The sequence below is a fragment of the Lagopus muta genome, chromosome 3 (genome assembly GCF_023343835.1).
Source record: "Lagopus muta isolate bLagMut1 chromosome 3, bLagMut1 primary, whole genome shotgun sequence".
NCBI lineage: Eukaryota > Metazoa > Chordata > Aves > Galliformes > Phasianidae > Lagopus > Lagopus muta.
In genome coordinates, this window is record NC_064435.1 from 80,372,043 (window position 1) to 80,386,271 (window position 14,229).

At 47.2% G+C, this 14,229-nt stretch overlaps 1 protein-coding gene across 1 annotated transcript; it reads right to left on the bottom strand.

Moving 5' to 3' along the window:
- Positions 1 to 5,913: 5,913 nt before the first annotated feature.
- Positions 5,914 to 7,275, bottom strand: FOXQ1 (forkhead box Q1). Its single transcript, XM_048939587.1, has one exon. It carries the CDS (start codon positions 7,244 to 7,246, stop codon positions 6,092 to 6,094), a length of 1,155 nt encoding a protein of 384 aa, XP_048795544.1. The 5' UTR covers positions 7,247 to 7,275; the 3' UTR covers positions 5,914 to 6,091.
- Positions 7,276 to 14,229: the final 6,954 nt, after the last annotated feature.

Here is a 14,229-nt window from a genome sequence, read left to right on the forward strand (position 1 = left end):
AAAAAATGCTTGTGGTGTTGTTGCTACTGATATGATTGGGTAGCTGGAGTCTGCATGCTCTGTTGTCACACGTTAGACTGGCTTCTTGGGAAGATAAATTTTGTCCTTCCTTAACCTGCTGCTTCTGGAGCTAGGGGGAGTGGGAAGAACCTGACATGACTCCAGGTATTATGACACAAAGCTATGCCTTTGTTATGGTGTATGATTAGTCAGGAAGAGATGATACACCAGAGAAGTTCAGAGAAAAGCAGAAATGACTGGGGGGCTTCCTGGATTGACTTATGAAGAAAAAGTGAGAAAGTTGCCATGCATCTGTACAGTTTTGCTAAGTGATTAATGGGGAATGTGATGATAACATGCAGCTAATTGAGGCTTGTATATGCCAAAAAGGGGAATTAGTTCAGTGTTGTGTGATGAGGATGAGTAATGAACACAGGTTATGGTGCTGAAGAGGGCTGTATGAAGTACTTTAAGCAACGCTGGTTGCTTGGTGGTGAAAGGGATTTGCATTAGGTTTAATACTTGGCTCAGAAATCTTAAGTACCATTAAAAATCCATAATTACGAAGTGATATAAATTAACATTTCTCACCAAGAACATTTTCTGTTATGTATTTCCTCATAGCTTGGATACTTTAAACAAATCTGCTAGATATTGCCTTGCTCGTGAGCTATTAGAAACAAACAGAATGAAAATGAAGTAGATAGTTCCAGATGTTTCTTCTGTCTATATTATCATAGATTCTTATTAAAACTTGTAATTTCTGTGTTGAAATTCTGCAGTGTTCAACAGCAAATGTTGTGGAAGGAGTTGAAATAAATAGGTTGGTGTCATGTCTGTTTTGAAAGGTAACCTCTGAGGACTTACAGAAAATTATCTTTGCAAAACCTTGAAGTAAAGTAACGACTTCTGTGTGGAATGCTGGGGTTTATCTGAGCAGTTATAACAGATACTGATAAAAACACAAGGTTAGGAAATCAGACCCTTTGGGTTTCTTTCTAGGCTTTATGATCTCTAAGTCAAGGAAAGTTCTGTCAAAGGAAAATTAACTTCACAGAAGTCTTGCTTAAGAGTTTTCTATCCAATGAGGCAGCCTGGGATACCTCGTGGAGTCACAGAATACTAGTAGTTAAGCACAGTTTGTCTCTGGCATGATGTTTAGTAGTGTTGCTTCTCCACACCAGACTAGAAATGCTTTAGTAATAGTGAGGATCACAAGAAATATATTATTTAGGAAGGGTTACCAGTTGGTTGTCAGATGTTATTTTAAGGTAACATAGTAATGGAGTAAGACTGAAATAACAACTGTAGTTCAAACACAGCTAAAATAAACCTACTGGACCCTAAAACAGCTAAATTATGCTTGCAAAACATCAGGGAACCCCTATATACTGCTTGTAAACATATACTCAATGAATAGCTATGATAGAAAATAATGACAGTGGAATCTGGAAAATGAGGTGTCAACCTCTCTTTTCCCCTGCATGCTTTTCTATCCGACAGACCTTGAACCATTTCAGTCTAATAGTGCCACATACTCTACTCATACATCATCCTGAAGAAGAGATTTGTACTGTCTGAATAGTCTCTGCTCTGCTATTAAATAAAGAACCCACAGAAGCATTGCTTTTCCCCATAGCAAAGAGGCTATTAGTATGCCATCCTGCTTGAAAGAGCTCAGAAATTTTGAAACATGTCATAACAAAGAAAACAATACCGTGGTGCAAGAGCACAAACGCTATGACAGCGTGTATTCACAATCCTTCCTTATGCAAAACCCCTCTGGCTCTAGAAAAGAGGACAAAGGCCTGGTCTATCCAGGTGTACAGAGGTTAAACTTCCTGAAGGCAATAACAATGTTTAGCTCCTATGCAAGGCTGTAGACTACATAAATTACTAGCTTTTTGAAAGTGGCAATCTAAATATCTTAAATAATGATGTATTAATACTGGTTTGAATGTCCAGGGAAGGTCAGGCTCTCTCTTGCCATCTGATTTTATGTTAAGTGATACGGGCTTCATCAGTGTCTCTTCTGAAGCTGGTTTTGAGACTTCTGAGAGCATCGATGAGGTCAAGATGGTTTATTCAAGGAGAAAACCTTTCCTTTCCAGAACATATATGAAAGATGGAACCATCATTAAAGAGCTATTGCAGTACCTAGCAAAGTTGCAACAGGGTAAAATCACCCTTGCCCAAATCACACCTTTAGCATATTGTATTTGTCTGGAGGTGGATTTCACTTTGGTCTTATGTCTCCTTCAGACTTAAAAGGCAAAAAGCTTGGCACAATAAATGAACTCTCTTGTCTGTTATTATGTGAAAAGTTTCCCCCAGCTCAATGAAGAATTGTGCAAAATCTGGGCTTCGGTTGGGAAGCTCTACCCTTCTGTATAGGACTGTGGTTGTCTCCTTGCTCTCGTGTAGGAAATTTCACCTTGGATTTGGTTTAGTGGGGAAATATTGGTGGTTGGTGAATGGTTGGACTAAATGATCTTAGAGGCCTTTTCCAACCTTGGTTATTCTATGATTCTATGACTTCTTGAGCCATGGTGTGAACCCAAGTCTTCTGTGTGCCTATTTAGTGGGATAAAAGTTCTCTCTGTTAAGGGTTCTGTGCTTGGATACATCCTGCCACTAAGAACCACCCTTCTGAAGAAGTGTAACAGAAAAACTGGAGGAGGTCCTGAAATGAAGTTGCACTCACCCTCTTTCAGTCCATTCAGTGTGAGATTAGGCTGGTACCAAGGGCTGTGTTTTCAGATGGGGGCTTTGTCTGGAGATCAGGGTTGAACTGAGTCCTGTAGCTAGCACTACTGTGTGGAAATGACTTGTGAATGAAGTGCCTAACTTCAGTAGGCTACTTCCTGAGAGGGTTAGTGATATCGAAGGGGTATTCATCCTATCTTATAGGTCATTGGTTGTAGGAGCTGAAAGCAAGTTTCAGGTTTCACTAGATGTGGCTGGTGAATAGGGTGAATTAATCTGATGGGAAAATAACACAATTAAAGGGCTGCTCTACTGATGTCTCTCCAGTGAGGTAAAGGAGTAAACCTCTTAGCATCCACTATAAGGGGGAATATAAGGGAGTATTGTTGTATCTTTCTGCTGTGTGGGTTCTAAGCAGGCCTTTCCCCCCCCCCCCCAATGAATTTGTGTTTAGCATCTATTAAACCTCAAAATGCATAAAGTTCTTCTTAAACATTTCCTTTACATTTGGGCTCAATCCACAGAGTAGGAGCTTATGCTGCTCAGTAAGTTAAAATTTGAAGAGATTTAGGAAAGTAATTAGGACCAATGTGATTCAAGTAACTGTTTCTAACAACTACCTACTAGAGAGTGTGGGGGTGGAGGCGGGGGGAGAAGCCACCAAAAATATTTGTTGGGAATACTCTGGATGTTGAGTGAGACTTTTTCCCCTTCTAAAGCATGGTAAAACTGTATTAGAGAAACCATCATGTGAAAGAGCTTTAACAGTCAGAAACAATGTATTTATTTGTAAAGCAGTATCTCTTATAAAGTAATGCAGTTAAACCCCAAAGTTGCTCTGGTTTAGAATTCAGGTGCAGCTGTACTCAAGTGGAGGCTTTCACAACCCTCCTATGCTGACTGTTCCCCATGTGGCAGTTTTTGCACACACAGTGATGAAAACGCAGATGAAAATAGGATGCATCCTCTTCCATCAGGCTTTCTGTGGCCCTGAAACCAGGTCTGTCTATACAATGTGTGAATTTCAACCTTGTATGCTGACCTATACCCACCTGATGAGCCCTCAGATACGCTGGGTGGGCAATGCAGCCCCTTGTGGGGGTGGAAGAACAGGGCACAGAGGTATTGGCTTACTGCTGATGTGTCAAATATCAAAAGGAGAAAGGCTTTTTCTCTGTTCTGTCACCCTGATTTATTAGATGTTAAGGAAGACAAAGTGCCTGGCCATACAAACCTAGCTGTTTGGGGAAGGTGTGTGAAACGGTTAATTTGCTTGTTCTGCACAAAAATGTAAAGTGTGGGTTCTCTGGTTACCTGCTGCTGGAAGTGTTTGGACAGGTGCTGTGTTTCGGTGCCTGTCTGTCACAGCTGCCAGCTCACACTGATGGCAATGCCTTGTATTGGGGTTGCCCTGGCTCTGGGCAGTGCTGGTTGTGCTGAGAGCATCTGGGCTGGGACCCTGCTGCCTTCCTTTTCCCTACCCTCATAAATCCATCTGATTGAGAGCAGACTGTCCCAGCCCCCTGTCCCCTCTTTGGGGTTCTTCCTTGGAGGGGGAAGTGATGCTCCCCATTGATTCTCCATGGGTCTTATCTCTGAGATTCGTGACCTATGAGCTTCTTTTCCTTTTAAGACTGGGTTATTATTATTTTTTATAAATAGGAGCTTTTCTCGAAGGCACACCCAAATGTCATCCTCTTAAATTTATGACTAATCTCCATCTGTATGCACACTTGTATACATCCAATTAAATATGTGCTTATGACTGAGGTTACAAACTCCCCGTTCACTCAATACCACGAATGAAGACTATTGCAGATGGACAGAACCGAAGAAGACCAGCAGTTTCTCTCTGAGCACCTCTATAAAGAAAGAGGAAATGATCGTCTATAGGAGGGCTGATGGGTATTTGCACAGAGCCTTGAAGGCGCAATGATGTCGAAATACCATACGTGTGTGTGTGTGCGCGCGTACATAAAAACCAATTCCTTCAAGGGTTGGATTACTTAATCCATTAGTCACTAATCTCTCGCAATGTTCTGATGGATGTCACGGTCTGAGCTAAACGCGCCGTGAAATCGGCTGGAGCTGGATGGAAGCGGCTCGGGGGTTCCTCCCGCTGTGTGCTCTGCTGGAAGAGCCGCGCTCCGAGCACACCTCCGATCTCTGTGCACTGTTTGCGGGTGGGGAAGGAGAGGGGTGAAGGCTGAGCCACTGCACTGGAGGCAGAGCAGGTGGGGAGAAAGACCGAGGTATGATTAGAAATCAGCCCGCACTCCCCATTCTCCTTCAGCGTTCGTTTGGGGTGATGGTTACAGAAGACTCAGGGGAAAGAAAGCTTGTCGTTTTTCGTCCTTTTTATTATTACTATTATGAGAACAAGCAGACCTACCCCAAATGACCATTTCAGAGCTTTAAAAAAAAAAAAAAAAAAAAAGAAAATGATAATTAAAAGAAAGAGAAGCGCTCTGAGTTGGGGGATGCAATAACTCCTTACCCGATTTCCCCGGGCACTGAAACCCACCCTCTACTATTCCCAGCTCCGTCTTTCTGAAGCTACCCCTATCTCTCGTGGCGGTGCTGAGCAGCCCGAATAGATCGGGCTTTGGGAGCAGCCGAGGGCTGAACGTATTCTGTCACCGCCAACACTCCTATTGAGTCCCGGCGCTGAGATTTCGTCTCTCCGGCAGCCGGAGCCCGCTCCTTTGCCTTGCTCTCGGAGATGACAACTGGGTTACGTCCGCTGTCCTTCGCCAAAGTAGTAGTAATAATAATAATAATAATAAAAAGGCAGCGGAGGCGCCGGGCACACGCACATCTATTATATACAAACACAAAAAAATAAAATACGAAAGGAATCACTGTTTCCAAGCAGTAGAGGGCACGGCATTGGGTGTACGGCGCAGGTGACGGCGCTCTTCTACACCCCTCTCCACAGCCCCCCACCAATAATTAATTAAAAAAGCGGCACTCTCCTCGTGTGAAAAACACTGCTTTTATAAATAACTTAATGTCCTCTTTTCCCACGAGATGTTGGGTGCCGGGGGGGGGGGGGGAAGGGGTTTGTTTTGGCACAGTGATGCGCGGCGTTGCGGCACGGACCTACGGCCCCGCAGCAGCCCCCGCCCAACCCTCCCCTCCCCGCGCCCGCTCCCGGTGAGCAGCGCAGCCCCCGAGAGGCGGAGAGAGGAAGGCAGTAGCGGAGCGGTCCCAGCGCACAGTAAGAAGCACTTGAGGCTTATGGCTATGTCCCGGAGGGCAGTTTTTTTGGCTTGGTTCGAAGTGATGCCCGCCGTCACTTCTTTAAGGCACAGTCACCGAGGCGTCCGCCGGGAGGCTTTGGGAGTTAAAGTGCGGGATCCAGAGCTCCCTGCCCTCTGCTGCGTTACGCCAGGGGGGTTTCCACGGCGTACGGGCGGAACGGGGCCGAGCTCCCCGCCGCCGGCCGCGGCGCCCGGAGCGGGATGTAGGTCGGGGATCCCCCGGGCAGCGCGGCCCCGGCGAAGAGCGGCGCCCGCGAGCGCTCCGCCGGCGGCTGCCCCTGGGGATGCCCGTGGGGGCCGCCCAGCAGCAGCGGCGGCTCGCCCAGCCCGTAGGCGCACAGCTGCACCAGGCCCCCGCTGTAGAGAGCGGCCGCGGGCGGCGAGGGCTGAGCGTAAGGGAGCAGCGGGTAGTGATGAGCGGGCAGCAGGTGCGGGGCGGCGGGAGGCGGCCACACGAAGCGGGCGGGCGGCGGGGGCTGCGGGGCGGCGCGGGGCCCGGCCGGCCGCCGGAGGAGGCTCTCGATGGCGAAAGAGCTGGAGAACTTGGCGCCGCCGCCTGCCGCCCCGCCGCCGCCCACTGCCGCCTCCTCCTCCTCCTCCTCGGTAGCGGCGGGGGACGCGGCGCCCGCTCCGGCCGCCTCCTGCGGCGGCTGCGGCGGCGGCTGCGGGGCGGCGGCGGCTGGGCGGGCGGACGGCGGCGGCGGCGGCGGGGCGGCGCGGCTCAGGCGCTTGCGGCGGCGGCGGAAGACGCCGTCGGCGAAGGTGTACTCGCTGCTGGGGTTGAGCATCCAGTAGTTGTCCTTGCCCCAGGGCCGCGCCGGGTCGCGCAGCACTTTGACGAAGCAGTCGTTGAGGGAGAGGTTGTGGCGCACCGAGTTGCGCCAGCCCGTATAGGCGCCGCGAAAGAAGGGGAAGCGGCTCATCAGGTAGTCGTTGATCTCGGCCAGGGTCAGGCGGCCCCCGGCAGAGTCGCGGATGGCCATGGCGATCAGCGCGATGTACGAGTAGGGCGGCTTGGGCCGCCGCGTGTACGGCTTCCCCTTGCCTCCCTCGGCCGGAGCCGGCGGCGGCGGCGGCTGCGGCGGCTGCGGGGCTGGGGTCGGCGGCAGGGGCCGCCCGGAGCTGCCGGTGCTGCCGCCCGGGCTGTTGGCAGCGCAGTCCCCGTCCGATCCCAGCTCGCTATCGGCCGGCGCCGGGGAGAGCGAGCCGCTGCCTTCCTGATCGCTGCCGGCGTTCAGCTTGTCCTCGTAGTGCTGCGAGAACACCTCCAGCTTCATGGCGTCGGCGCGGCCCCCACGCGCCCCGCTGCTCGGCCCGGCGACCCCCGCCCCTCGGCACGGCCCCGAGGGGGGCGGGAGGGGCGGCTCTGCCTCCGCTGCCGCTTGGACAGCTCCGCGGCGGCGGCTGCTCCGGCTGCCACCTGCGCGTCCTCCTCCTCCTGTAGCGAAGGGCTCCCCCGCCTCGTCACGCCGCCGGCTCCATGGGGTCGGACCGGAGTCTCTCCTCTCCGCCTCCCCCGGTGGTGCCCGGCGCTCCTCGGGGCGCTCCGCTGCTCCCGTCCGGCGATGCTCCGGGAGACGCCGGAGTCTCCTCTTGCCGTTTGGGTTCTCCCCGTCAGTGCTCGGTTCCTCGCAGCGGCGCGGGCAGCAGCCGGGTGACGGGGGTTATTGGGGTTATTGTCATTATCTCCCTCTTCCCCTGTGGTTCTGCGTCTCTCCACCACTTTCAGACCAGCCCATTATAACGCCGGCGAGAGGCGGAGCCAGGACGGAGATCTGAAAGGGTGGTGGGTGGGGAAGCAAGGTAGCAAAGGTGGGTATGCCCTAATAGCCGTATCAGAGCCGAAATTAGCCCAGATGACAGCGAGGTCTGGTTGGAAAGTTGTTTTTTTTTTTTTTTTTAGAAACGAGTGTGTATTTTCTCCTTCCAGATGTCTCTTCCGTGCCGGGCACTCCGAGCAGAGCAGAGCTCGATGGGATCTGGAGCTCCAGCCCTGCTCCAGGTGCAGCATGCGGAGCGGCTCATAGGTGGCAGAGCAGAACCTGCCGCGCCGCGATCTGTGCTCCCAGCGCTGCGCAGAGCAGCGAGTTGCAATGTGACAGCGCAACAACCTGTCGGAACACCGCGCCGCTCCGCAACCGGGGATCCCTTACGGTTTATGTGGGCTGACAGTCTCTGCCCCTCTCCGCTGCCGTCATAACCAGGGTGGAGGGCGAGGTGGGAGCAGGTAGGCAGCGCTGCGCGAAGGGAGAGGCTGCCACAGCTTTGCCCTTGGCTTTGAGCGTGCTGCTATGCGTGAAGCACCGTCGCTTGATGTCTTCCGATGGCATGTCTGCAGTGTTAGAGCTGTCGCTCTCCAATAAAATCTTTTATTGAGTTGTTTTTTTTTTTTTTTAAAGCGACTTTGCTTTAACGTTTTCATAACACTGAGACTATAAATTTTCCATAAAACCCGGGACACTCTGTAATTTTACCTAGCTGCTTTTCTTTCGAGACAAAATAATCACGATTGTTCTGTTTGCTTTCAGCTTTGCACTAATCTTGGTCTTCTGCCCCTTTCTGAAGGCAAATGTTCAGTCCCCTCCAGCAGTGCTGGACGGAACACCTCAACGATGAGAGTGAGACTCCACTAAAATCTTCAGTCCTATTCTGCTGTCCATTCAAAGTCAATTGCAAAACCCTGTTCGACTCCATACAGCTGTAGAGCTGGCATCTGCAAAACAATACCAAAACAAAAACATCAGCAGAAATCCAGTGTGATGCTTCTATTCTATTTCTCTTACGGACACTTTGAATGTTGTGTCCTGGAGTAAGAGTTGGATTGCTCCATGTGTTCCAAAAGCAGTCTGGTCTGTCTGATTCAGCCTTTATTTTAGGATAAATGCTCAAAAATGAAGCATCACTCTGGCTAGGACTATGCTGTGCTCCAGCTGCCAAGGCATGCTGGGGAGGAACTTAAAAGAAGGCAGATTTGAAAGACCCTCAGAAGAAACAAACGGCACTACTTTCGTTCCCCATCTCTTGAATAGAAGAAACATTCCCACACACACCTGCACAACGTTTCAAAGCTTTGCCCTTTTTTTTTTTTTTTTTTTGGCCTCATGTGGGTCTTAAATTCTAAACAAAAAGAGATCCTCCTGTCCTTTTGGTTGTACCCTTTCTAACTTTAATAATGGGTTTGATGCTTCCCCCACTAAAGCTGTACCAGTTGAGAAAAACGAGCAATTGAGCAATAAAACTAAGAGGAGGGAGACCTCTCTTGGTTGGCTTCTTGTTGTTCTCTCCTTGCAATGTAAACTGAGATCTTTCAGTGAAGCTCTGCGTTAGCTGTAGGTGCCAATGTTTGTTTTTAAGGGTATGGGAAAAAGCCATCGTTCCTTCCAAAACTCGTATTTTCTAAGATGATGCCAGTGGTGAGGGTAGGTTTTTCCTCTTCCTGCCTTTGTTATAAATGGCAGCAAAGTAGTGATGATTTTCTAGCTTACCTTTGATGTTTATTTTATTACCGTTCCACTATTTGTGTGGAAAATGTACACATTGTCTCTTATCTTTATTCAAAGAACTTAAAAAGTCATTCAAATGCTGTAGGTAAACACGTCAGACATAACAGAAGCTTTTCACAGCCATACTTCAAGACAAGGAGTGGATGGCAAAGCTGGTTTTGCAGGATTTAAGAGAGGACAAGAGCCTGTGCTCAAAATAACGCAATTAAAGATAGCTATTAGTGGCTATTAGTGGAGTGGGGGTACCTTCCTAAGATCAACACTGATTTTTGTTTGGGTTCCAGGCCTCTGTGCTGCCTCTCAGCCAATCGCTGTGTAAATTGACACGGAAATCTAATGTGGCTCTAACCTGAGAAAACATATGAAAGTGCTTATGTGAGGGCTGAGCGTGGTTCAAACAGAGCCTTCCCAGCCCAAGTGGGAATGAAGTCAAGACCGCTGCCATTGCTGCCCACGAAGGAATGGATGTAGTTTTAAGAAGAGGCAAAGTAGTACAACTACTCCTGGCTCTCACCACTGAGAGTGTATGTAACCTCAACTCTTTTCCTGCTATAGTTTTTTAAAAGGCACAGTATCGCCTTCAGGTTTATAAAGATTAACACAATCATCGGAAAAACTGATTCTGTTAAGTAAACTTCACATCAAAAGCGCTTTGATGTGCTGTATTATAGCAAAGCCAAACACTCCACCCCCATCACCCCAAGAAAAACCTCCAAAAACCTCTTAGTGAAGCAATGTGAAAAAAATCCAGATTCTTTGTTCTAAAATGGAATGTCTCTTCCTCTTGAGCACAGCAAAGCAGCACTTTTTTTTTGATGTATGACCCCCTCTTTTCCTACCCAAAACAGTACCTAATCAAAAACAAAGAAGAGAAATGTGAATGGTGGGTCTTAAATCACACACAACTTCGCTTCCCATTTTCTGTAGCATTAGATTCCTTTATTTCAGAGTTTGCCAGTGAGTATTTGAAGGTAAGAAAGTTTGCTCAGAGTTTAAGTTCTAGTTCTCCTCTAAATGTAGCAAAATGCTACACCATTGTGTGGCTTTGAGTATGCTTTTGGTTGACCCAGTTGTGTTATTTACATGGTACTTTAAGCCAAGATTTGACACTCCAGCGAATATTATGTAAAGGTGTGTTGCTCTATGGACTTGATTATATTATTATTATTATTTATCTTTCTTTTTCACCTGATCCTTCCTTACTCTCTTTTCTGTCCCTTGTCCCTCCAGATGGCTAACTAGATTAGAGAGTACTTCCAGATAAGATCTTATAAGCACAATTGGTCAACAAATGCTTCTGTGTTGACTGGGCGAGTCCTATAGCTAGTGGTAGGCAAGCTTATTTGTACATCTGAGATGTCCGGCACAGCAGCTGGACAAAGTGCTTCATCATCTCTTTTCCTCCTCCTGTAGCAAGCTGCAGGAGTGCGGTGCCTTGCCAGGAATGATGAAATTGGACAATGCAATATGCTACATGAACAACAATAGACCAGTTCAAAGAGTTCTCTTTGGATGGGCTGCTCACAGCGGGAGACTTGCCTAGCATGCATAAATGAACTACAGAGTCTGTGGAGGTTGGCTAATTACACTATATACATTTTTATAGTTGAAGGAAATCCAGCTGGAGACTAAGCTGTAAGAAAGGAGGTCAGTGGAAATTCATTAGACCTTGAGAGGAAGAGTTTGATCACTGAGGTAGAAGGCATGTCTGCGTGAATCCCCTCGTTGTGAACTCCGCGGATTTGCACTTTTCCACAGGAACAAGCATTCCCTTGGGGTAGGGATTCCCATGTGTCTTTGGCAAATACCAAGAGCTGAATTTACAGTGGGGACTTCCATTTTTACTTTGTTTTTTATAACATGATGTTTAGTTTCTTGGGAGTTGTTGCTTGAGAAGAAATTTTCCCATGCCCAAAGGCTTAGAATCACTTCCTCCTTGTGCCCACTTCATGTCCCATACAAAAGTCTACATCTCAGCAAATTTTTCCTTTGTACTGGATTGTGACAGAATGGGCAGGGACAGATTTTTCCCCTGTGAAGAGGATGACATTATTGCTGTTGTTACTAATGCTTCGTACTACAGAAGTAATTCCTCGTTCTCACACTGTCCTTCCCACACAGATCTCAGAGCTCACCCACTTTACAGCCAAGAGTAGTGAAGGGGAGACGTCTTGCTGTAATCTGTTTGGCAAGTCAGTAGCAATGCTGTCTGTAGAACTAAGCTCTTCAGGGTCTTCATCCTGTGCTGCATCCACTGAGGTATCCCCCCGCGAGGCCTAATCAGAAGTATTGTGCCATTTAGCAAGCGCTGCTGGAACTGGAATCATGCTGTCAGGAGTCCCAGATAACTTGCAGGTAATTCTTTTTTATTCCTAGCTGAGTTAAGGCTTAAAGGCTTGAATAGAGCTCCACACCAGCATAAGGTGAACCTACATTGCAGATCTGCTGTTTGAGAAGGTACATGGCATAGTACAGGGAGAGGAGGGAGGTTAAGTCAACATAGTGTTTACAACATATTTCGTGATGACTTAATTTAGTAGCTGTCCCCATAGGCTTTCCTCGTAGATGATTACTGGGTTTCATCTAAGCGCAGCAAGAGAAAGAAAATCCAAATGCTGAAGGTCTTACAAGTTTGTGGATCTCTTCGAGAAGACTGTTACAGCTAGAAAGAAACCAATACTAGAAGGAAGCAAAGGTATTGATGAGTCTGGACGTAATTGTCAGGCCAGAATCGCTTGCTAAGAGACAGACTCCGCAATTACAAGTTATGTTGTGTTATGTTTGTTACGAAGTTATGATTCAGAAGCCGTTTGGTGAAATTCTGTGGCTCTCTGCCAGGAATGGTGAATGTTTCTTGTTACCGGTGCCAAACAAACTAAAAAAGAAACCATCATAACTTCTTATTGCTGGTGCCAGACCAAATACCTGTTGGCGCCAAACTTGGTATTGGTGCCAAAGGCTTGCTATCACTGGCCCACGATATGAGGAAACACTGGCTGAGTTGTTACAGTAGCCTTTTATTGCCTCTACGTCCATGCATTGAGCAGAATGAGCAACGTGGTAGGAGAAGTGCAAGAAAATTAATCGAAAGCTGAAGGGCTTTGAATGTGTAATAGAGCCACTGAACTTTGCTAGCCTTTTCTGGAATATACCTAAGCCAGTTCAAAAACATATGTATTTTACATGGGTAAACAAGTGACTAGAGATAGTGAAGGATATGTTTCCATTCAGCTGAGTTACAGTACTATTTATAGCTCTGTGGATTAAATAATGAGTCATCCTGACAATAATATTCCAACTGAATAACCGTAAGTATTCCACATTCTTATTCCTGTTTTTTGTTGGTTTTTTTTTTGTTATTTTTGTTTGTTTGCTTGTTTGTTTTTCTTTTGTTTTTTTAAATTTATTTTCCAGTTTATTTTCAAAAAGCTTTTTCTGTGTGGAATCCCTTTGTTCATATAAGCATTAACCAAATACATGAATAAATAATGGTGTAAAAAACTTTGAATTTTGTTGTTGTGTTTTTTCTGTTTTCTCTAGTTTTGTTTGTCAGGATCAAGTGAACTGCATTATTCAGAAGCAGGCTGCAGTGGCCTTCCTAAGGTAGGTGGAATTGTGCAGCAATGTCTCTAGATTATAGAATCACAGAATGAAATGGTTTGGGTTGGAAAGGACCTTTAAGATCATCTAATTCCAACCCCCAGCTACAGACAAGGACACCTCCCACTAAACCAAGTTGCTCAAAGCCCCATCCAGCCTGGCCTTGAATGCTTCCAGGGAGGGAGCATCCACAACCTCTCTGGGTAACGTTCCAGTGTCTCACCACCCTCACAGTAAAGAATTTCTTCCTCATATCGAGTCTAAGTCCGCCCTCTTCCAGTTTGAAGCCTCTTCCCCTCATCCTGTTGCTATCTGCCCTTATAAAAAAGTTCCTCCCCTGTCTCTCTCTCTGTGTTCTGTTCTCCATGTGCCATTTTTCAGTTCCCTGCTTCAAGATCTGAATGGTCAGAATCTAACCCTCTCACCACCTGGCCAACTCTCAGACAGCAGTGGTCTCTTAGAAAATCTGGTCCATGCTGCTGCCTGCTGGCCTTGAGATAGGCAACACAGTCATATTGAACGTACATCTATTTTGATACCACAGGATGGCAGAGGGAGGGGGTTTATAAAATCCAGACTGTGCTACAGAGTTGAGGTGTGTTCTCCCCATTTTGCAGGTGACAGACAAATGCAGTGAAAGCTTGAGGAGCTGGTTCTTCAGCCACTGCAGTTTTCTACAGCTCTGACAAAGTCATTAGTTTTGCTGAGTTGCATGGGTTGAGTATCTGATCTCAAGTTCCTAGTTGGGTTCTTAAGGGATTAGCTGAGTTTCAGTCTCTTGAAGGTGCAAACAAACATACCGTTGCCTCACACACGTAAAGTTTCTTCCCTAAAGATGACAAAGTGCTTTGAGCAGAGGGAGTTTCTATTTCTATTTTGGAAGTAAATGTTCAGGGATGTGGATGTCTTGGCCAAACTTCTGAGATCTAAGCTGGAAATAGGACACGGGTTTCCAAATTCCCAAACTGCTGCTCTACCTACTAACCCTGTTGTTTCCCTGAACCTTTACATATAGTCGAGTAGATTAATAATTAACCTCCAAGTGGGGCACTTTGAAGCAAATGTAAAATGAAACCAAACACTTGTCCTGGTTTTTAGTCATACCAGATTTGCAAGTAGGGTGTGTTTAAGTGATGCAGGTAGATAAAGTCTTGTTA